General features: G+C 36.0%; 1 protein-coding gene across 3 annotated transcripts in view; it reads right to left on the bottom strand.

Moving 5' to 3' along the window:
• Dip2b (disco interacting protein 2 homolog B) overlaps window positions 1-24,318 on the bottom strand; it is a 244,093-nt gene that overhangs the window by 54,803 nt on the left and 164,972 nt on the right. For 2 of the 3 annotated variants that reach the window (XM_026407027.2, XM_026407025.2), the window contains exons 6-19: window positions 21,830-21,985; window positions 21,309-21,428; window positions 17,909-18,106; window positions 15,990-16,081; window positions 14,930-15,040; window positions 12,877-13,000; window positions 12,230-12,339; window positions 8,788-8,890; window positions 7,583-7,647; window positions 5,821-5,914; window positions 5,202-5,321; window positions 3,822-3,936; window positions 3,130-3,269; window positions 2,321-2,457 (exon numbers count right to left, since the gene is read on the bottom strand). In XM_026407027.2, coding sequence (XP_026262812.2) covers window positions 2,321-2,457; window positions 3,130-3,269; window positions 3,822-3,936; window positions 5,202-5,321; window positions 5,821-5,914; window positions 7,583-7,647; window positions 8,788-8,890; window positions 12,230-12,339; window positions 12,877-13,000; window positions 14,930-15,040; window positions 15,990-16,081; window positions 17,909-18,106; window positions 21,309-21,428; window positions 21,830-21,985 — 1,685 coding nt within the window. Of the gene's footprint in view, window positions 1-2,320; window positions 2,458-3,129; window positions 3,270-3,821; window positions 3,937-5,201; window positions 5,322-5,820; window positions 5,915-7,582; window positions 7,648-8,787; window positions 8,891-12,229; window positions 12,340-12,876; window positions 13,001-14,929; window positions 15,041-15,989; window positions 16,082-17,908; window positions 18,107-21,305; window positions 21,429-21,829; window positions 21,986-24,318 lie in introns of all 3 variants that reach the window. The other variant, XM_026407026.2, reaches the window with a different exon arrangement.

A 24,318-nucleotide genomic window follows, 5' to 3' on the forward strand; every position in this document is an offset into this window, starting at 1 on the left:
TAATTTTTAAGACCTTTTTGTGTATAGGGAACAATTACATGAGTTAATATTTGTTGAGTACTTACCATATTTCACACACAAGTTTACCTGCTTTATTACAGTATGTTAAACGCACAAAATAGGATTATTATTTCCACTTTACAGATGAGAAAATGAGGTACAGAGTTTCATTTGCCACAAATCAAACAGCAAGCACATGGCAGTGATGGAAAATTCATTATTTGTTCTAACATATTATGGATTTTTTCTCCCCAGAATTTTATCTTGAAAATACATTTTTACTTTCTGACTAATCATTACTAGATCTTCTGGTCTAGTGAAATATCAGTAACTTTGAAAAACTCTTAGGATTTAAATCTAAGATTTTAGCTAAAAAAAAAAAATGGAAATTTTAATTTATAAAGCCAAGGAAATAGCTTCTCCTTTTTTGATTAGGACTTTATTCTACTTTGCTATTATTACATTTATACTGGAGGTTTTAAAATTTCTTCGTTACTTTGGTCCTAACACTTTCATGTTAAGTCTTGAGAATTCTGGTTAGGCAACTGCCATGTAGGAAAGGTAATAAAATAATAAAGGCGGGCTGGGGATGTGGCTCAAGCAGTAGCGTGCTCGCCTGGCATGCGTGCAGCCCGGGTTCGATCCTCAGCACCACATACCAACAAAGATGTTGTGTCCGCCAAGAACTAAAAAATAAATATTAAAAAAAAATTCTCTCTCTCTCTCCTCTCTCATTCTCTCTTTAAAAAAAAATAATAATAAAGGCAATAAAATAAATAAAGTATTATTAGTACTTTAAATCACTGATGAAGGATCTTGTTTTTAGCAAAGAAAATTCAATGAAGAAAATTTTAGGCAATGGGAACATGTAGTCCAAGCACTTAAAAACAGGAGAAATAGGGGTGAGGGATGTAGCTTAGTGGTGTTTAACATGTATGAAGCTTTAGGTTCAATTCATAGCACCACCAAAATTTTAAAAAATGAAATAAAAAGAAATAGAGATTTAAAATAAACATAAACTCCAGAGAGGTAATAAGTCACCCATGAAAGTAAACAAAGAAACTGGCAGAAAACGTATACTTGAAGAGTTCACTAATACTCACTCCTGTCAATGTGAACCAACTGGGCACAACCTTTGTAGGCAGGTCAAAAACATAGTACTGATAATGATAGTAACGGACATTTAATGAATGACAATATACCATTTTAGGCTGTGTAGACGCCAAGATGACAGTCAGCCCCCCGGCACCACAGCACAGATAACAGAAATATATTTCGTATAGGTGATACTCTCTCACTACTGTTATCTGTTGGTACATAAGTACATGTACTGATTCTTAAATGTGTCATAAGCACACATACTGATTCTCACAAGTGTCCTGCCATCTTGAGAATCACTAGTCTATATTATAGGAAAATATCCAAAGGATTAAAAATGGGCAATACTCATGTAAGCCCTATCTAGTGTGAAGGGAAAACAGCCCATCAACTCAACATCTCTGGTCCCTAAAGCTCCTCTAAGGCAGGTTAATCCTAATTATGAAATACAGCAAATTACCACTGTTGTGATTTCTAGGCTGACCAGGTGAACATCTCATTATGACTTGGCTTCATAGGCCAAACAGCCTGCATGAAAGCAATGTGCTATTCAGCTAGAAAGTGCTAGCTTAACTAGAATGTAAGCTCTACTAAGAGCTTTGTTTTGTTTCCTAACGTACCCCAAGCATTAGAATAGTGCCAGATACATAAAAGTTGCTCAATAAATATCAGTCTAACTCTAAGATTGAAAAACCTGAGCAATTTTGATCTCCACAACAGGACAGTTCTTCAATTTTAATCAGTGATCTGACATAGCTTATGCTACTGTCACTTTACTTTTAAACATTAAACTTTTGAGCTTATAAAGCTCAAACTATAGCAAATTCACCAGAATGAATTTTTGTGAGGCTTCTTTTCCTTTATTTATCTAACAGATACACAACAGCACCTCCTATGTGCCAGAAGCTGATCTAAGTACTTTATAAACATTAACTTACTTAGTTATCAAAATAGCCCTATGAAGGAGGGACTATTATCACTTACATTTTAAGATAAAGAAACTGGGACACAAAAGAAGCTAAAATGACTCATGCAAAGTCAGTCAGAAAGTGGTAGAGCCAGGATTTGACCACAGGCATCTAGGACCAGAATACACAATACTCCCAGAATACACAATACTCTCAACTACTATGTTCTCCTATGTCCCATTAGCTAGAAGATCTGCCCAAGTAACATGTGACCTCATCAAACATTTTCCCGATGAGATATTAACAACATGTACCTCAAATGTATTTTTGGTCACACCAGCAAGGCCAAAGTACATCATGCCTCCAGTTCTGGAGCTAACACAGATTTCTCCAATTTCATCTGTTTTGCACAGCTGGGGAGGTCCATCTGGCTTCACAATGCACATCATCCCTAATGCACAAAAAAATACAAGAGACAGAGACTCTGGAAAACCTTTGCAAAATAACGACTTTTATCCTATAGGCCCAGGAGAGTTTCACATTTACTAAGAGGCATAAAGAATATCAAACAGGGGACTGAGGGATGTAGCTCAGTGATAGAACACTTTCCTAATGTGCATGAGGCCCTGAGTTCAATTCCTTGCACCATTTAACAAAAGGAATACCAAAAGAAATGGTAAAAAATAACCCTGAAACTATCTGAAATTTAAGAAGGGTGACGTATTTAAAAATGACTACAAAGTTCAAAGAAATAGGTTAAATGAATTAAGTGTTATCCCTAGAGAGGCCAAACTGAAATACTCATGGAAACAGTATGCACTAACTTTCTGACAGTTCCAAAGGCTTGGTAATTACAGTGAAAACCAGGCAACTCTGGCATCACTTAGAACTTAGCTTTTCATGTGAAGAAGTGTAATGGAAGCCTTCATAGTTGATAAGTAATATAATACTGTGGAACAGTCACCATATTTCTATCTAATTGACTGTTCAAGAGGCTTGAGAAATGAATTGTGTTAAGTGCTGAATTTAGGATTCCTGGTTTTGAATCTCTTATGTTATCAGGCCCTACTATCTCTGATGACATATCTTTATGAAAATCTAAGTGGTGATCCCCACAACTTACCGCCAGGCATTACATGCCCCACATCCTGGACTGTCAGTGCTGAATTTTTATCTTCAGTATTGACCCGTATTACCCCATAGCTCAACCCATTCATTGAGAGAATGGCTCTTCCTGGCAAAGGAGCTCCTGGAACTCCGGGCCTGGGAAAAAAAAAAAATCAAATTTGGCAAATTAAATTATATCAAGAGAAAACTATGAATGTGTAGGAACACAAATTTCCTTCGGCCAGAAAAGAAATTCCATTTTTCTTTACCAAAAATATGCCAAATTTATATGTACAAAACATAGTCAACCTTCAGTCAGGTGAAAAAAGCAAAGTTTTAATTAGCTATTAAGCATATACTGATCTTGGGTATATTATAAATTTGTTTTTCTAGACTTATGCCATAATCAAGAATAGCTTATTTCTAGTCTAAAATGCTAACTAAAAATTCAGAAGAACAAAACACCACAAAAACAATTAATTCACATATATGAGACGAGTATAATAAAATTGTCAGTTTAGTGGTTATACTTTGGGCAACAGTGGGAAAAATAAATGAGATGCTTCCAACTATTTTACGAGTTACTATTTGCTTACAGGTTTATGAAGCTGAAAATTAGATAATATTCCTTTTTATCACCTGGTAAAAACTGCACATTTCACCCAAGTTGTAACACATATTAACAGGATCTGACATTGTGAATAGTACCTGCGGATTGCTACAGTCATGGCTTCGGCAGATGTAGCACATGGACAGATGGCCTCAGGTTTCAGTCCATGGCTTTGGAACAGACTCAGAAAGGCATCACAGGATGACACAGACCCTAATGAGGTGGAAAATATCAAATGAAAGCTGAAAACATTAATTGTCATTACTGCATGAAACTAGTAAAGAGGGGGAAGCTGACATATTTGTTTCTCAAGAGAACTCACAAAGTATACCATTCACTCACATACATTTTTCTGCACCTGTGGGGTAGTCTGAACATGTCAATCAAAGGTTACTGACATTATTTAAAGTTAGAACTTGGAATTAGACTATGCCTACCAAAGTAATCAATACCAGAGATAGCACCGTAGGCAACATGCAGCCAGTTCCTAATTTAGAAACCCTTCCTGAATTAATTAGGATTGCCAATCTTGGCTTAGTTCTACCTTCTATGAGATATCCCCTGACTTTTTTCTTATTAAAGTTAATCCCATGTCTATATTTTAAATCAGGAGGATCAATGTAATTACTGATAAAAATCCACTTATGACAAAGAGCCAAATGCTTTACCTAATTCTACAGTATAGAGAAATAGGATTTTTGTGCTAACAAGGAAAAACAGGGGATAATAGTAAGATCTCTACAAGTTTTTGCAAACTCCTTTGGTGTGCTGCTTATGAGAATTTATATAAAGTTCACATACTAGGTCATAACAAATAAACTTGGAAAAAAAATAAACTTGGTAAATCTTATATCTAAGGAATACCCACAGTCACATGATAGAAAGAGAACACAAATGAACAAGGAGTGGTTTAAGTTTATAGATCCACTGCCAGCAGTGGTGGCATATGTGTGTAACCCCAGCAACTTGGGAAGCTGAGGCTAGAGGATTGTAAGTTCAAAGCCAGCGTTGACAACTTAGTGAGGCCCTAAGCAACTTAATGAGACCTTGTCTCAAAAAAATAAAAAAAGGAGCTAAGCATGGTGTTCACATCTGTAATCCCAGCAACTCAGAAACTCAGGAGGCTGAGGCAAGAGGATTGTAAGTTTGAGGCCAGCCACAAAAACTTAAAAACTTAGCAAGACTCTGTCTCAAAATAAAAAATAAAAAAGGGCTAGAGATGTGGCTGAGTGGTTAAGTGACGCTGGGTTCAACCCTAGGTATCAAAAAAAGTTTTAAATCTAGGTCACAGTAATGGTTGTGTAACTCCATGAAGATAACAAAAACATTGTATTGTACATTTTAAGTGAATGAGTTTTATGGTACATTAATTATATCTTAATATAGATGATAAAAAAAAAACTCTAAAAAAGGAACAAAAAAAACCTATCCCACCAAAGGAAAGGATATTCCTATGCCCACACAACAGAAATACTCACAGGGATTAGCTCCATCAGTTACAATTAACATTCGGAGAGAACTCAGGCTTACATCCCTTTGGTCCCGATGTGCCATCATAGCCCAGTGCAAGTCTCGACATTTTACTAAAGCTACTTTGGCTATAAATTCAAAGGGTTTAAATAAAGTTAGCATACACATCTGCTAAATTTGGTATATATTTAATATAAACACTATAATATAAACACTTTTATGTATTGGGGGGATCAAAGTCTTACTTGAAGAAAATGACAAAGGTTTCAAACAGATTGTGCCAGCTACTCAGAAGAAGAAAGCACCACATTTAGACAACTGACAGATATGTAATTGTTGCTCACTGTGACCTCTGAACAGGTCACAGCATCCTAGCCAAGGAAATTTTAGACACCACAGCATGCAATATGCCTAATCTGGACTCAAACTTGTACAAATTCATCTAAATTCTTAAGAAAGAATATCACTGAAATGAAATAGATTCTATAGTAACTGAGCTCTAACATTTGTTAAGTCACCAACACACAGAAATCTGTCTTTATAGGGGTAATGTAAAAACCCTTGAAGTTCCAGAAATTTTAATTCAACCAGCCATATAATTAAAGCTAAAATGCTGTCTGCATCTACCTTTGTGGGCATGGACTCTCTGGACCCAAGACAGAGGACAGGTCTTCATAACAGAGTAGGGTACACTAATTGTATGCATCTTATTCATTACATTCTGAAAAGCAAAGAAAGATAAAAGGCAATCAATACCAAATACATTAATTCAGTTAACAATCTTAATTACAGAAGTATTACTCAAACACAAGCTCTTTGAAAAACAAACTTTGAGATATTCAGGACAGGGTTGAACTTCCTTTGATACCTCCTCTTTAACCTGGTTCCCTCCTCTCTTCCCCAAAGATGATCACAATTATGAATTTGGTACATATGTATCCTTCCAGTCCTTTTCCAATGTGCGTGTGTGTGTGTGTGTGTGTGTGTGTGTATGTATGTGTGTATTAAAATACTTTATAATATAAAGTATTTTAAATAACAGGCATCATCGAATACCTCTATTTATAACTTGCTTTTTTCATCCTGTTTCAGAGGTAAATCTATGCAAATCAGTACAACAGTGCTACACAATTCTTTGTGAACTGTTGTGTAGTTCTTTTTTGTTTTGTTGTTTTGATGCTACTGGGGATTGAACCCAGGATGCTTAACCACTGAGCCATATCCCCAAACCTTTATATTTTTATTTTGAGACATGGTCTGGCTAAGTTGCTGAGTGCCTCACAAAGTTGCTGAAGCTGGCTTTGAACTCTTGATCCTCCTGCCTCAGCCTCCCGAGTTGCGGGGATTATAGGCATGCACCACTACTTTTTCAGGCCATGGTAGATGTTTTTTAAATGTTAGAGATATAGCCAAAGTTCTCTCCAACCCATCAAATGCTTTTTTCATGCTCATACTTGTAACATACCACAAAGAGGTGGGTGTTTTTTGTTTTGTTGTTTTTTGATACCAGAGATTGATCTCAGGAGCATTCAACCACTGAGCCACATCCCCAGTCCTATTTTGTATTTTGTTTTGAGACAGGGTCTCACTGAGTTGCTTTGATGGGGCTGGCTCTGAACTCATGATTCTTCTGTCTCAACCTCCTGAACCACTGGGATTACAGGTGTGCGCCACTTGCGACCAGCAAAGTGGGTATTACAAAGCTAAAACATCATTTCCCCTGTTTCTCACAGCTGGTGAGACCTGTTCAGTGTTTGGTTAGACAAAACTGAGGGAGTCAAGGGTCATGAAGTTTGGTGTCTCTTCTGCCACCCAAACCAAACATACTCAGATCCCATGTGCCTAGAGACCCAGCTGGACAGAGTAACCAAATCCTAGTATTTAGATAGTATTTAGACTGGCCACTCTGCTCACCACCTAAGTGACCCAAAGAACCAATACAGCATTTAAGATACCATTTCCTTCCTCAAGTTTCTAACTCTGGTGACAAAATTTGGTTTTAGAGAAAAGAGTGTTTATGGCTAATTCTTCACATTATGTACCTATCTTATACTTTGTATCACAGGAAGGAGATTCCTTTTAACTTCTCACAAAGTATTTTAACTTATGATTTAAAAAAAAAAGAAATGGAAAAGAAAAAGAACAAGGCAGTAGGAACACTCATGGAATAAAGCTCTTCCTAATTTAGGAGATATAGGGTGACCTGTTCCTCAGACTTCATTTTCAACTCTCTAACTCTTATATATCTAAAGAAATTGGATGATGCTCCTTGAGTTCTTTTTCAAATCTAGGATCCCGTATGTTTTCTCTCTCATATATGTCATATTATGTAATGTAGCTTTCCCACAAGTATAACTTACACTAAATCCCTTAATTTTAAGTAGCTTACCGCAAACATGCCATGCCACAGCCCAGCATCCTTCTTGAAGTCTAAAACATTAACTACTGTTTCTCCTAAAACAGGAAGAAAAAAAAAAGAGAGAGAGAACACAAAGAAACAATCTTTAATGTTAAGCAGCAAAATCATGTCACTTGCCTCTACTAAACAACTGATTTAGTGCTATTAGAGAACTGATTAAGAACTCTCAGGGTCTTCTGACTGTGTGAGGCCCCCTCAAACTGGCTGGAGGACTGATAACAAGGTGATATTACAGGGTCACAGCAGACACTAGAAACTCCTGATCACTTAGGCACTTCTTCCAGGAGATTTTTTTCCTAATTTTATAAAGAACACATACTTAATTTTGGAAACTTTGGAATTTCCACAAATTTATGTAAAAACTTATGCTCTCTAGAGAAATAAAAACTGTGTCTGAGAGTGTATGTATGTATATGTGTGTATGCATGCATATATACTCTATGTCTATACACACATAAACTTGTAGATAGAGTTACATATACATATCCAACATAACAAAATCAGTGTCCACAGCTCTATATCGACTTTTATTTTTTTCCACTTAAAAATAGCTTTAACATTCAGGAACATGCGTTTTACTGCCATAGGATATAATCCATTATATGAATGCATTATAATTTTATCAATCCCTATTTTGGGGCATTTTGATTACTACAATTATATACATTTTTTAATCAGATGAGAACACTGCTATAAAATGAACTTACATTAATATGCTGCATTTTGCAAAAGGAAAATAAAACACAAAAGATTGATAAAGAACATTCTAAAGCAAAGAGTAGTAATACAATATGTGTCAACATATCAAGTTTGACACTACAGAAACTTACTTGCATTTTAGTCTGTACTGTTTGGTTAGCCGAATTTGACTCCAAATGTATAGGGGCCAGTTCTCTACACTCAGGAAAATGGAGAAACCAGAGACCCCACAGCTAATAAACACTTGGTTTTAATTAGAGTTTTCTATTTCTGTACTCTAGAAATTATGCTTTACATATTTGGTTTGCCCAGAATTTTAGTTCCTTCAAGTTACAGCATATTTGCAAACAAGAATGTGTATTAGAACATTTCCCTTTGAATTTGGTCATTAAAATGAATCCAATCACTGAGCACTCTGCTCACAATCACATGTTTTTGAGGCTAACAATGAGGGCAGTCATAGGATGAGGTCTGACCTTCAGAATAATTGCAGGCCTGTGACAGAGCTTGGCAGTGAGACAACATTGCAAGCCGGGACACTGTAACTCCCATTACACTTCCTTCTTTGCTTGTTTTATACTAGAAAAATAAAATACAAACAAAATAAAAGAAACACAATAAAAGGGGTTATTTTAAATTACAAAACCAGAATCCAAAACCAAAACCCAGGTAAGCATTCATAATGGGCTCAATTTAACTTACTGAATATAATTAATTAAGGCTATTCACTTTGGATCCCAAACTCTACTCATAGAGTTTGGGGGATGACAAAGCTCAACAAATTTATGTATGAAAAAGACTTAAAAGTTTAATTACTCATAAGTGTGAAGTGGCTGCTAAAAAAGCCAAAAAGAAGTAATTTGAGCTGCATTAATAGAAGCACAATACCAGACACAGTTGTCCTCTGATATCCATGTGGGATTAGTTCCAAGACACTACTCACATACCAGAAACTGAAGATACTCAGTTTCTTATATATAAAATGACATAATATTTGCATATAATCTGGTTCTTCTGCCTGTAGACTTTATCTCTTCTCTAGATTACTTATAATATCTAATACAATGTAACTGTTAAATAAATAGATGTTATATTGTTTTGTATAGGGAATGATGACAAGAAAAAAGTCTGAGCCAGGAGAATCCCAAGTTTGAGATCAGCCTCAGCAACTTGGTGACACCCTGTCTCAAAATAAAAAGATTAAAAGGGCTGGGGAAGTGCTCAGTTGCCTTGAGTTGCTAAGGATGGCCTTGAACTTAAAATCCTCCTGCCTCAGCCTCCTGAGTTAGCTATCAGCTTTATTGATGTTAAATCAAAAGGACATTTTGCAGCCAAGCATGGTGGCAACATGCCTGTCATCACAGTCACTTGAGAAGCTGAGGCAAGAGGAATGCAAGACCACTCTTGGCAACTGAGCAAGATCCTGTCTCAAAAATAAGAAATAAAAAGGGCTGGGAGGACGGGTACAATGGGTGCACACCTGTAATCCCAGCGTTCAGGAGACTGAGGAAGGAGGATTGCAAGTTCAAAACCAGCCTCAGCAACAGCTATGCGCTAAACAACTCAGTGAGACCCTGTCTCTCTAAATAAAATACAAAAAAGCACTGGAGATGTGGCTCAATGGTTGAGTGCCACCAAATTCAACTCCCAGTACCAAATAAAGAGGTGAGTCTGGGAGACTGGGGATGCAGCTCAGTGGCAGAGTACCTCTGGGTTTAATTTCCAGTCCTGTTAAAAAAAAAAAAAAAAAAAAAAAGAAGAAGAAAGAAAGAGAGAGAGAGAGAGAGAAGGAAGGAAGGAAGGAAGGAAGGAAGGAAGGAAGGAAGGAAGGAAGGAAGGAGGAAAAGGAAGGAAGAAAGTGAAAAAAGAAAAGAGGAAAAGTGGGGACGGCTCTTTTGTCTTTTTTTGTACTTTAACCAGAACTTCCTGTACATTTGACTATTCTTTTTTGACACTGTCTCCTTCCTTGACTTTGGTCATCTTTCCTCTCTTCTAGTTTCCTGTTTCTTCCTTGGAGTCTCTGACAAGCCCTTAAATGTTAGTGCTCTCTTAGAGCTCAACTCTCCTTCCTCTTCTTTTCACCCTATTCTTCAGGGTACTATATTCCTGATGATTCCTCATTCTCTAATCTTCACCCAGGCCTCTCTTCAGAGATCCAGATAACAATGTGTCAAGTGTTCCCCTGAAGGGGCCCTAGTCCTGTGAAACTCAATATCAAATACTGATTGTCCCACTTCCACCCATGAAAACTTCTAATGACTTCTATCTTATGAAGAATGCCACCATCAATCCAAGTACCCAAGTCAGAAACCAGAGTCTTTCTTGCACTCTCCCTCTCCAGCATCAGTCTTGCCTGCCCTACTTCCTGTCTCAACTCCACCTACTTCCCTTTGTTTCTACTAACACAACCTTGGGCTTACCTAGACAACCGAAAAAGCTGGTCTGTTTTTCATAACCCAACCAATCTAGATGTATCTTATAACAAACTCATTTTTTACTCTCCTGCTGATAACCCTTCAGTAGATCCCTTTTATCCATACTACTTTAAACCCAGTAGCAGAGTCCTGTAGGTAATATGAGGGTCTCAAGTAAGAATTTCAATTAATTCATGAGAACAGGAGCCTAAAAATATGGGGCATAGTAGTTCTACATGAGGTCAGAGAGCTAAGTAAGGGTCCTCAACTTTTTCTGAGAAACCAAAGAAGAAGACTGAAAAGGTATGGTCAGTGAGGTTGAAGAACTGAGAGAATAGTCTAGGAAGCCTATGACTAAAGTTTTAAGGAAAATGGAATGGTAAGCCATGTCAACACTAAGATATGATATAGATTAAGAGTTGAACACTAATTTGTTTTTATTTTTGGTATAGGGGATTGAAAGAAAAAATTACTGATTAACTTATTTGTAGGTCATACAATATTTGGTCAGTTACTCAAGTTTTATAAGTCTCAGTCTTCTCATCTAAAAAGCATATTTTATAATAAATGTTCAGACTCAATGAAATAATGCATTTGAAGCATTTAGCCTGATACCTGGTATACAGCAAGACTTGATCCCACAACTAGATCGTTTTGCCAAGTTCCTACAATCAAGGTCCTACACTAACCTTCAATACCAAACCCTCTGTTTCTTCTTGCTCTTTATTTTCCATCTTTTGAACTTGTTCTTTCCATGCACAGTATTTTCCCTTCTCATTTCTCCATAACCTTGTTCCTGACTCACCTATTAGATCACCAAATAAATTTCTCTGCTAATAAATCATTTCTTGGGGCTGGGGTGTGGCTTAGTGGTGGAGCGCTTGCCTGGCATGTGTGAGGCACTAGGTTCAATTCTCAGCACCACATGTAAATAAATAAATAAAATAAAGGTCTGTCCACAACTAAATATATATTTTAAAAATAAATCATTTCTTAAACCTTTGTACCTCTCTAAAGTTTTTTTTTAATAACTTTCTTAATGGACAATCAATTTCTTTGCTATCTTTTTTCTTATATGAGTATTTATGATAAAAACATTTAGAATAAAAAGCATTTACATGCCCAAAGATGATAATCTCACAAAGTAAGAGAATCTTTATTTTTATTTCCCCCTTTGGTGCCCTTTGGTGCCATGGATTTAACACAGGGGCATAACCACTGAGCCCCAGTCCCAGCCCTCTGTATTTTTTATTTTGAGATAGGATCTCACTAAGTTGCTTAGGGCCTTGCTAAGTTGCTGAGGCTGGCTTTGAATTTCTGTCCTCAGGCATGCACCACTGCTCCCAGTACAGTCCCAGAAGAGGATCTTTCACCATGAAAAATACAACTAATCACTAGCACCACAATTTAAAAAAACAAAAACAAAGAAGCAAACAAAAAACAAAATCCCTGCAACTCAGGCCAAAGGAAAGCTAGAAAGCATGTTTATAGTCTCGGGACTTACCTCAATGTATGCAGGTTCTGTACCAGCAGGAGAGATGTGGGGCTGCCAGTCTTTAGGTGGCTTTGAAAGGTACTTGGAGTCTGTTACAACCCACTTGAGCCGGGGCCAACCTAAATCAAACCCATAGTATAAATGGAATTGCCTAAGTTATCAGGGAAGGAGTTTACACTTAATTGGTCACTTTAAATATCAAGAGACCAAATTAAAGACATTTTTATAATCAATAAAATACACAGTACAATAATTCCACATGCTAATTCCAGGACTTGGCATTACCTCAACAATAGGGAGGTCCATCTGGCAGTGGAAGTCCACTGATGTTAGCTGCTTATCCTCTGACTCTACATTTAGCTTTAATGTAGAGAGTGGTAACTTTTTTTCAACCAGAAGCATAAAGGTAAGAGTGTGGAATCAGACAGATTAGGGTTCAAATTGCTATTCTACTATTTATTAGCTGTAACTTTGAATAACCTATTTCTCAGTTTCTTTACCTGAAAATGGAGATAATAATGGTACCTACTTTGTAAGATTGTAAGAATTAAATAAGAAAATATATATAAAGTACTCAGTTGTTACTAAGTTAAAATGCTAATTAAAGCATTCAGCTTTAACTTTTAACTAATAATCTGGGTATAAGTATTACTTGCCTTTAAACTGTACAATTTCTCCATTCTGTGTTTTTGGCAGTCCCTTTAGGCAAACTTCACTGGTTAGAGCTAAGGCAATACCACAGCTTCCTAGCAAGAAGCCAATCTGCTGACCTCCGGCATCCTGTAGAGGAAAGATAATAAGCACAGTAGGACAGTGAATGTGAGCACACCTATGACCCAAATCTAGCACTTCATAATGCTCTGGCACTTGTATGATAGCACTGAAGCCCCACCGATTTCTGGCAAATGTCAAAACCCAGTGACAATATGTTCTTCCAATAATTTCTACAGCACAATGATTTCCTAAGTATAAACCAAATATTTTATTAACCTGACATTGCTAATTATGAATTCTACTAGCTATATGTGACCATTCTATTTAAGGGTCATCAATGATATTCTTTTAGGCAAATGAAATAAATACTAACACAGTTGTCATCCCATAGCCCTAACTCACATTTAAGAGCAAGGTAATTCATGCATGTTAGAAAAAAAAATAATAATAAGGTAAATGTATACCAGTGTCCAAATTTACAATGAAAGTCATGATGTAATTATTCCAAATAAATATATTCCTTTTATTATTCTATTTTAAAGGGGGTAGGCTTAAGCCTTACAACAATAGTAGCAAAACTACTAACAAAAAATAGAAGTTTAAAGAATTTTCATTAACATGTCATATAAGAGTATCATTATAAATACTGTCAATTTAATAACTGAAGAACTCTATAATTTTGTGACATACCACCAACTAGAACTTCATGAATGTTACCAGTTTGTTTTTATTTTTTTTCAAAGAATATTTTTTCTTATAAATCCACATTATCCAATATTTTTATCTCTGACAACCCTCAGTAATAAATAGCATGAGAAAATCAGGGTAAATGCTCATGAAGAAATCATTAAGTAAAATATGGAAATTTGTTAGGTAGTCCTCCATTTAATAGGACTGATGTGTTGTCAAAGTAAAATGCTATAATCCAGAGTAGGCCCACACCACCACTGTATCACTCTCCCTTTTGGTGCACACTTGTAATCCCAGTGAGTCGGGAGCTGAGGCAGGAGGACCACAAGTTCAAAGCCAGACTCAGCAACTTAGTGAGACCCCCAAGCAACTTTAGTAAGACCCTGTCTCAAAATAAAAATATAAAAAGGGCTGGAGATATAGTTCAGTGGTTCAGTGCCCCTGGGTTCAATCCCTGATACAAAATAAAGAACAAAAACAGTAAGTCTCCCTGAGTTTTATATGACACACAATTACTATAAAAATTCTTTAAAATTTTATTTTAGCTAGGTGTGGTAGTGCATGCCTCTAATCCCAATGACTTGAAAGACCAAGGCAATAGGATTGCAAGTTTGAGGTCTGTCTGGTTAACTTAGCAAGATCCTATCTCAAAATAAAAATAAAAAAGGGCTGGGGATATATCTCAGTAGAAGAATGACCCTGGGTTAAACCTTCAGTACCATCAAAAGGGGGGAAAAACTATCTTAGTTGTTCTTTGTAGGATACTTGAAAATATTACATAAATTTTCTACAACTTTCATGTTTTTAGAAAGAGAATCTAGGGGCTGGGGATGTGGCTCTAGCGGTAGCGTGCTCGCCTGGCATGCGTGCGGCCCGGGTTCAATCCTCAGCACCACATACAAACAAAGATGTTGTGTCTGCTGAGAACTAATAAATAAATAAATAAATAAAATCTTAAAAAAAAAAAAAAAAAAAAAAAAGAAAGAGAATCTAAGTACTTCAGAAAATAGTTGTTTTGAGAGAGAGAGAGAGAGAGAGAGAGAGAGAGAGAGAGAGAGAGAGAGAGAGAGAGAGAGAATATTTGTTTTTTTTTTTTTTAGTTTTTGGTGGACACAACATCTTTGTATGTGGTGCTGAGGATCGAACCCGGGCTGCACGCATGCCAGGCGAGCGCGCTACCGCTTGAGCCACATCCCCAGCCCTAGTCGAGTTGTTTTCAATGTTGTGACTGTATTAACTAATCCAACAAGAACCCAATGCCTATCATGTTACTGGGCTACATTTCTCTTAATTCAGCAATGTTACCTTTCTGGTAAGAGGTACCTCTATTGGCACTGGAATCACTCCTGCCAGGAGACATCCATAAAAAGCTACCATAAACATGACTGGATCATTATTGGGGTAAACCAGGGCTACCTAAAATGCAAAAAGACATTCAATAATAGAGGAATACAAACAAAGTAATTCTTTCAATATCATTCTCTAAGGAATATAACATTTATCACTAACATAATAAATCAAACTATTAGGCATTGTTCTAAAGGAAAGTAAGTTACTGAGAAGAACAAAAAAAATCTAAAAAGATCTCCATCATTTTCATAATTATACTACTATACATTTTGGTAAATAAAAATGTAATTTATCAACATTATCATAATAATTTTTCAGTTAATTTTATTGGTGATTTAGCAGTAAGCTACTTGCCTTAAGTAGTAATTACTTAGGAAACCCAAGGCAATTTATTTTACAGGGCTAAAGCAATAAAATAAATGTAGTGGATCTCTTTAGATAGAAAAGTATATTAAGCCAGGTGCTTAGTGCACACCTGTCATTCAGCAACTTGGCTGAGGCAGGAGGACCACAAGTTCAAGGTCAGTCTCAACAATTTGGTGAGACCCTATCTCAAAATAAAAAATAAAAAGGGGTGGGAATGTGGTTCAGTGGCAAAACACTCCTGAGTTCAACATTCAATACAAAAAAAAGAATGAAAAAAATTATTTCCAGAAAAACTTAGGTTTCATTTTTATTGGCACCTTGGGAGTTTACAAAAGAACAGCTTCAGAAAGGGACATGTGAACTGACTCAATCTCTGAATCCAAGAACCATTACCTGGCCTTGGGCTAACCTGGGTTAGAACTAAACCATTTTTGTTTTCTAAAAGTAAGAATTACATAAATTTTCCTGTTGTACATTAAAACTTCAGAAGGTACAGGCTAGAGATGCAGCTAAGTGGCAGATCATATGTAAAACCCTTGGGTTCAATCCCCAGTACCACAAAAAATAAACAACCAAAAAAGTCCCCAGAAGATGCATATTAATTAGAAAACAATAAACACCACTTTTCTAAAACCAAAAAATCAATTACCCTGTCTCCAGGTTTTAACACGGGTTCATTTTTGGTACCCAGTTTATTAAGCAGTGTGTAGGCCAACTTCAAACTTCTGCTCCACAACTTTCCTGGAAAAAAGAAGAGTCACATAGAAAAAACATAAGCTATCTCAACAAGAAAAGTTAATCAAGGTAACTAAGACAATAGCTACTTTCAATTAATAGATTCTATAAGTACTACCCCTCACCCAAAACAAAAGTACCCCCAAAGCTTTATATTTTTTCTATTTTATAAGAGCTAGTCCTGCCTTGAAATAAAAATGTCACTCTGGTTTATAGGAGGTAGATAGGCTTAAGCCTTACAACAAAAGTAGCAAAACTAATAACAAAAAATAAGAGAAGATAGTTTAAAGAATTTTCATTAACATGTTATTTTAAAAGTATCATGAAACCACTTCAATATTGACATTACTTCTTTTCTGAAGTTATATGAATATCCTTAGGAATAAATTGATGTGAGACAATCACATTTTCAGGGAAGAAAACAATCTTTGTTTTGCAGAACTGAGCTTCTTCTGAAGAATCACTCATATAGGTGCTATCAGATACATGAGGTAACAGGAAAACAAAGGTAAGACTCAGCAGGGCGCAGTGGTACACACCTATAATCCCAGTGGTTTGGGAGGCTTAGGCAGGAGGATCACAAGTTCAAAACCAGCCTCAGCAACTTACTGAGGCTCTAAGCAACTTAGTGAGACCCTATTTCAAAATATAAAAAGGGCTGGGGATATGACTCATGTGGCCCTGGGTTCAATCCCTGGTGCAAAAAAAAAAAAAAAAAAAAAGACTCCGATGACTCAATATTTCGTGCCACTGTCAGTACAAACACACAATAAAATGGAAACTGATTATATGAAATGTGGATATATTCGTAGATGTTAAATAAAAATGTATGGATCTGGGCAGCTAAAATGACTTTTTTAAGGATTATGTGAATGAAATTAGTATACAACTTCTGAGGTGAAAAACTATTTTGGCAAAAAGAAAAAAAAATCCTTTTATTTCCAATTTCCTACTATTCTCTCCCCTCAACCAGTCTTAGAAATTCTTAGTTCAAATCATGAGAAAGGTAAAAAAGAAACAATGCTATTTTAAATAGATACGTTATTTTTATATACAACTTTTTCAGAGGGCCATCCAAAGTTTAAACTAGTTCAACCTGCAAATTCTTTTAAATAAACACTTATTTTTTCCTCAAAAACTATTTTCAGTCTAGGTCTATAGACAATGTGTGTGGAAAGAGGAAAAGAAATCTGTTTGAATAAACTAGTGTAAAATCTCACAACCCAGGACTGACTCCATGTTTCTTAAAATTATTTCAAAAAGAGGGTGGTGGGAAGGAAAAAAGAAAAATCTTTAGGGGCTGGGGAAATGTATCAGTGGCTGGGCACTTGCCTAGAGCATACCTAAAAACCCTGAATGCAACACCCAGGACTACAAAAAGTAAGCAAACAAAAACTTTACATGGAATTAAATTTAAAAGTACTGATTTTTTTGTTCATTATAGAATTTTGTGCCTATTATAAGCAAAATTAAGGATAAAGTAAAGATCTAAAAAAAATAGTAAGTTTCAATTTTTAAATAAGACCATCTGATTTTCTTCATACATTATTAATACTGACCATTTTTCTAATATTCCTTTTAATTTCAAAACATCAGTGGATCTACAATCTCTCTTCTTTTTGCTGTCTTTAAACATCAGCTGGCTTGCAAATGTCACTTCAGCAAATGAAAATATTTCACAATAGCTTTATTTACTACTTAGGAACCTATTAAATAATTGACAAAATCTTCTAAAACATAATAACCAGCAACTGCTAAATATCAAGAGAAATACTACCCATAATATTGTGAGAAACTCTTAGAAAAGAAGGATTAGCACTCTGGTAAACTCACCATATGTAAGTGTGTAAACTGGTTTCCCTGTCACATCTAGTGCAGTCAGACAGGGGCACTTGGCTTGGGTGGAACCCCATCGCTGCAGGGCAGATTCCAGCGCAGGTGGCCAGTTACAGATGACTCCTAGGGGTTCTCCCTTCACAGGCGTCATCTGCCGCCCCTCAGGCTTGGGCTGGTTAGGGTCTGGCTGAGGTACTGTACCAAAAATCAATAAAGTGAAATAAATAAATCCATGCATGAGTTTACACAGCTCTAATGTCAAACACACTTCCCTCTTCTCCTCATAATCATTTGGTTTAAACTCACTTTGAGAAAAGACATGGTTAGAAATGGTGGTTTCCACAAACTGAGCCTTATTTGATTCCACTGAATTGTAAAATCACATTCAACATGTTCTTATGCAACAAATAATATCTAACAGTGAAAAAACAAATCACTGCACATATAAAAAAGCACAGCGTGTAAATTTCTCTTTAGCAATTTCAAAATTATTAGTAAACTTGTTTTTCATTCTTTAGTTTGTGGCCAGTGTTAAGGCAGGTCTGAGTCTCTGGGATTACAGATATGAGCCATCACATCTTGCCCTTGGCATACATTTCAAACATCTAACCCCTTTACTCATCCTCCTCAGCACTCATTCCAACAGTACATTATTTGGGGACCAACCCCAATCATTCCTTAAGGAGACTATTCCTTCCTTAGTGTTCCCACCTTATATGGTACTCTACCCTTATTAAAACAGAGGATCCTCAATGGCTTTCATTATGAGACATGTATCCCACCAGTCTCTGCAACCTGAGACTGACAGCTTCCTAAGGTAAGGGATGGTTCTTTCTTTTTGTTTTCTTGACTACCTGTAACATTGGAGATTGCTCAAAAATGTTAGTTGAACTGAACTGAATTTGTTTTTAAAGTTAGATTTTTAACACCGTCTATCCAAGAACTGGAGGTAAATAATGTGTATATTATTGCCATTTTCCACTAGGCCTTTGGAATTCTGAAAGACTATGCTTTGGGCTCAGTCTTTCAGACTTCCAAAGATATAGTTTTTTTTTTTTTTTCCTTTTCCAAACATTAATTACTCAAATCAAGCAACTGTTACTTATTTTTAATCAGGAGAACACTGTTAGCTCTATTCTGCCAATGTAAATTGTTAAGTGTGATCTCTCTTAAACCTTGACTTTCATTTCGTGCCAGGCCAATATACAATGCTAAACACTTTTTTAAAAAATATTTTTAAGTTGTTGATAGATCTTTCTTTCTTTCTTTCTTTCTTTCTTTCTTTCTTTCTTTCTTTATTTATTTATTTATTTATGGTATTAAGAATCGAACCCAGTGCCTCACACATGACAGGTAAGTGCACTACCGCTGAGCCACAGCCCAATGCTAGCACTTTGAATATCAGTGCATCAGGAAAGATATCCACCAGATGTGGTTGCACATACCTATAATCCCAGCACTGGGGAGGCTGAGACAGGAAGACTGTTCATGGTCAGCCTCAGCAATTTAGTGAGACCCTCAGCAACTTAGCAAGACTATCTCAAAATAAAAAGAAAAGAAAATGGGGTATGGATATTGTTCAGTAGTAAACTGCCCCTGGGTTAAATCCCCATTTTCCACCCCACTCCCAAAAAGAAGCATGTCCACAGTTCAGTGAATTTAGTGACACCTGAAGAAACAGATTTTTTTTTTTTGAGAGAGGGGGGGGAGGGAGAGAATTTTTAAATATTTATTTATTTTTTAGTTTTCGGCAGACACAACATCTTTGTTTGTATGTGGTGCTGAGGATCGAACCCAGGCCACACGCATGCCAGGCGAGCGCGCTACCACTTGAGCCACATCCCCAGCCCAAGAAACAGAATCATAACCTCATATGTCAAATTGCTTTTTGCCTCCTGGTGCATGAACTGGGCTAAGACTGGATCTAGCCTACCAATGTGCCTAATTATATTCATAGCCTAATGTGATCAAAGCTACTATTAGTTCAGGGCATAAAAACAAACTACAAAGCCACTAAGGCTTAGTTCTCTGGACAAAAGCTTCTCACTTGCTCTCTCTTCGATAAAGGCTTTGTTAGGTAGGTCTATTCATCACCAAGCTTCAATAATTATCAAATGGTCATCTCATTTTATCTGTGCTCACACCCATTCTCTGCTCATCTTTCCCTATTATATCCTAGACATGATTTTATCCATAAATATTTAAAAATTTATTGAATGAATAAAACACTGATGATTACCTATTCCTCTGTGAAGTCTTCTTTAACCACACAGATGGAACTAATTTCTTCTCTTCTCACAGTTGTATATATTCACTGATACAAACTTATTGGCTAACTAAGTTTCCACATCTATATATTTTAGCACTTATTTAAATCACACACAACACAAAGGAAGAGTGCATTTTCCTAAATCTTGAAACTTTTTTCACCATCTACCACACTATGATTCAGAAGGCAAATATATATGTCGACTGGCTGATTTAATGAAAGGACTATGTTAAATGAAAAAGAGACTGGGAACATTTTTTGATGGTACTGTTGATTGAATCCAGGGCCTCCAGCATGCAAGGCAAGTACTCTACCACAGAGCTACATTCCTAGCCCTTTTTATTTTGAGACAGGATCTTACTAAGTTGCCCAGACATGATCCTTCTGCCTCAGCCTCCTGAGTAGCCGGGATTACAGGTGTGTGCCATGGAGCCTGGCTAAGCCTGGGCAAACTTTGGAAGTTGAATTTTTTTTAAATATTTATTTTTTAGTTTTCGGTGGACACAACATCATTATTTTATTTTTATGTGGTGCTGAGGATCAAACCCTAACCCCGTGCATGCCAGGCGAGCGCATTACCACTTGAGCCACATCCCCAGCCCTTGAAGTTGAATTTAATATCTAATTTAATTTGATGTCTAACATAAGTAACTTTTAAAATTGTGCATTTGTATTTCCTAAACTCAAAGAATATATTATTGAGAAATAGTTCTCATTTTGGAGGAGGGGTAGTACTGGGGATTTGACACAGGATCACTTTACTACTGAGCTACATCTCTTAACCCTTTTTATTTTGAGACAGGGTCTCACTGAGTTGCTGAGGCTGACCTTGAACTTCCAATTCTCTTGCCAAAGCCTCCTAAATTGCTGGGATTACAGGCATATGTTCAAGGAAGAGTTTTATGTCCTATAGTTATCTCTTTGCCCTTTTCCCCCTTCCCTCCATCCTTACCTTTCACCTGAGAACTAAAATATAAATGATCTTTAGGAAAAAAAGAGCAGAGAAGTCTGAACTCTTTAATCTAAGATCTATGTCTTGCTCATCCTTTAAGGTTATGTATTGACATATAATAAATGATTAAGAAATATTTGTTTAAGAAATATGTTTTTGGCATTTTTTACTACTACCTTCCACAATTTCTTCAGAGTCATCTACAAAAAATTCCTTCAAGGGAGGCCTTTTGGGTCGTTTCAGAGTGTTAAGAAGCTGCTGGATTTTTGTGGATACTCTGCTATTGACAGGGACACCTGGAAGGAAAGAGATGAGTTAAGTTAAAATTCACTGACTTGAAAAGGATATTTTAGTTCCTCAATCCCCTCAGGAGCTTATTTTTCTAGTGATGGCCTTGCCCCAGTCTCACTCTATTTTAATTGGGCCAAACAGGTACAAGTATGTACACAAGTTTGATGGCAATAAAGAACAAATATGGTGTTATTATTAATACACTTCTTTATGATTCACCTAAGTTCTCTTTTCTCTTATAGCATGCTTTTCTTGAAGAAGGCACTCAGATGACCTGTCGAAACTGAGCCCAATGCAATGTAGTCTTACAGCTACTGAAATAGAAGGTTAGGAACTACTGTTTAGAATTTGTATTTTTACAGTTTAATTTATACTCCCTATTTAGTTACCAAAAAGAGCTACCTACCATCAGCTGTATCCATAAGGCTGGACCTGTTGGATCCTTTGTGCATGCCTTTTACTATCCCCGAGGGGGGCAGATCAATATTTGCTGGGCGTACTGAGGATGATGATGAGGAAGAAGAGGTAGTTGTAGTGACATCTGGGGGCGCAGAGAAATTCTCTAGAGAGGAGAAAACAGAATTTAGAATATTAGGACATTAGCGGCAAAAAGTAAGAACCACTAAATCTTTGTTTTTAAACAAGGGAAAAAAACTACATAAATAGAGCATTAACTCCTGTAAAACAAGTTTTAAGTCAAATTCTACTACCAAAATATAATGGGGAAATCAGAGGTTAAGTCAGGACATGTCAGCTTTCCCAAATTAACACTTTCAAGATTTAGGTAGCCTTAGTAAGATCACATCATAAGGACATGTCTCTCTACAACATTATTTTAAATATACATAGAAAGGTTAGTAGAAATCCAATGCTATAACAAAATAAAAGTTACAAGTGACTTCAAAATGGAACCAAATTAAGATCCTTATTAACTACACGTATTCTAGTTTCTTGAACATTTCTTTATTTTATCTGGAATGCTTCCACTTCCATGAAAGACCAAATAGTGTCTTAAGACTGTTCGTTTTCAGATGAAGGAAAACACGTAAAGTCCACTTCTCATTTTTATAAAATATCCATAGGTAATTTGGATCTACCTGACAAGACAAGGATCTTCCCTTGCTCTAAGCAGAGATTAAATAGTGTTATTATATGCTACTTCATAAAGAAGATTCTTAACACAGAGAAATGATATAAATTCAAAGAGATCCATTCACCAGGGATATGTTACAAAAAACACAGAATAAAACATCTGGAAAAGTAATAAGAAAATAAGAGTTAAAATTTTGATTCATAAGAATAATGAAAAATCACTAAAAAATATGAAAAAGAAAAAAGCATAATATAAACAATTTCTAAAATCAATTGGGGATAAGGATTCTATACACAGAATATCTCTAATTACTATTTTAAAAGTTTTGAATATTTGAAATAAGCTGGACCCGGTTGTGTACAACTGTAATCCCAGATACTATGGAGCCTGAGGTAGGAGGATCACAATTTGAGGTCATCACATTCAATTTAGAGAGACCCTGTCTCAAAATAAAACTTTAAAAGATGAGCTGGGTTGTGGCTCAGTGGTAGAGCTCTTGCCTCACATGTGTGAGGCCTTGGGTTTGATCTTCAGCACCACATTAAAAAATAAATAAATAAAGATATTGTGTCCATCTACCACTAAAAAAATATGAAAGGAAGGAAGGAAGGGAAGGAGGGAGGAAGGGAGGGGAGAGAGGGAGGGAAAGAGGGAGGGGTTAGGGATATAATTCAATGGAGAGCAAACCTAGGTTCAATCCCCAGTACTGAGGGACAAAAAAGTTTGAAATATATAAGCACAGGTACATTGCAGTATACCTTTCTGTAGGATAATGTAGAAACATAAGCATTAAAAATGTATATTTTTATTTGACTCAGCAATCAACTTATAGGAAATATCCTAAGGAAATAAACAGACAAATGCACAATACTTTTGGCAATCTGCAAAATGGCAAAAAACAATATTACTTAAATGTCCAAAAGAGGGGAATGATTAAATAAATCAGGGCACAGTCATTTGATTGTATTTAAAATCATGAAAATAACAGTATACTTATAATGATATAGAAGATGTTCACAATACACTGCCAAGAAAGGCAGGAAATGAAAATTGCATTTAAGACAATTTCATTTTTGTAAAATCAAAACAAAAACCCCACATATTCATAAACAAATAATATCTGGAATACACACTAAAGTTGTAGCATTTAAATGTTATCCATAGGAAGTGGGACTATAGATTATTTTATTTTTATTTTACCTGTTTTTTAATTTCCCTATCAGGAACATGGACTACTATGAGAATGAACATCCAAAAAGCAATAACATTGCATAATATGGTTTCTGTGAATAACTAAGCCAATAACTTTTCACAGAGTCATAAGGCAACAGAAAAATATGAGGTCAGATATGTTATAAAATATGAAATCATCTTGTTAACAAAAATACACATAATATTAACTGGATATAGGACAATTCTTTTTATAAGTGAAAGTGCTCTCTTTTTGACAGATATGGAAATAAAAGCTCACCTACCATGGCTCTGTTGCTTACCCTGCATGACAGAAGAGATCGTAAACATGTACACCTGTGTGTGGCTGCTCTAGAAAGCTCAGTGAACTACACACTGGGCAGAGCTAAGAATGCAGAACAAAAGTCAATGGCAGCTGGCGTAAGGCTATTAATGTGGGAAATCATATCCTCAGGGTAATTATGATCTTTAAAAAATTATAACCATGAAAATTTTCCAATTTTTTATTTTCTGAAATCAATAAATAGAATGAAGATATATAAAGGATATAGAAAGATCAATGAGAGGAAAATTAAAGATACCAAAATGCAACTGAATGTCAAGAAAGAAGG

Source organism: Urocitellus parryii, chromosome 5 (genome assembly GCF_045843805.1).
Source record: "Urocitellus parryii isolate mUroPar1 chromosome 5, mUroPar1.hap1, whole genome shotgun sequence".
NCBI classification, from domain to species: Eukaryota; Metazoa; Chordata; class Mammalia; order Rodentia; family Sciuridae; genus Urocitellus; species Urocitellus parryii.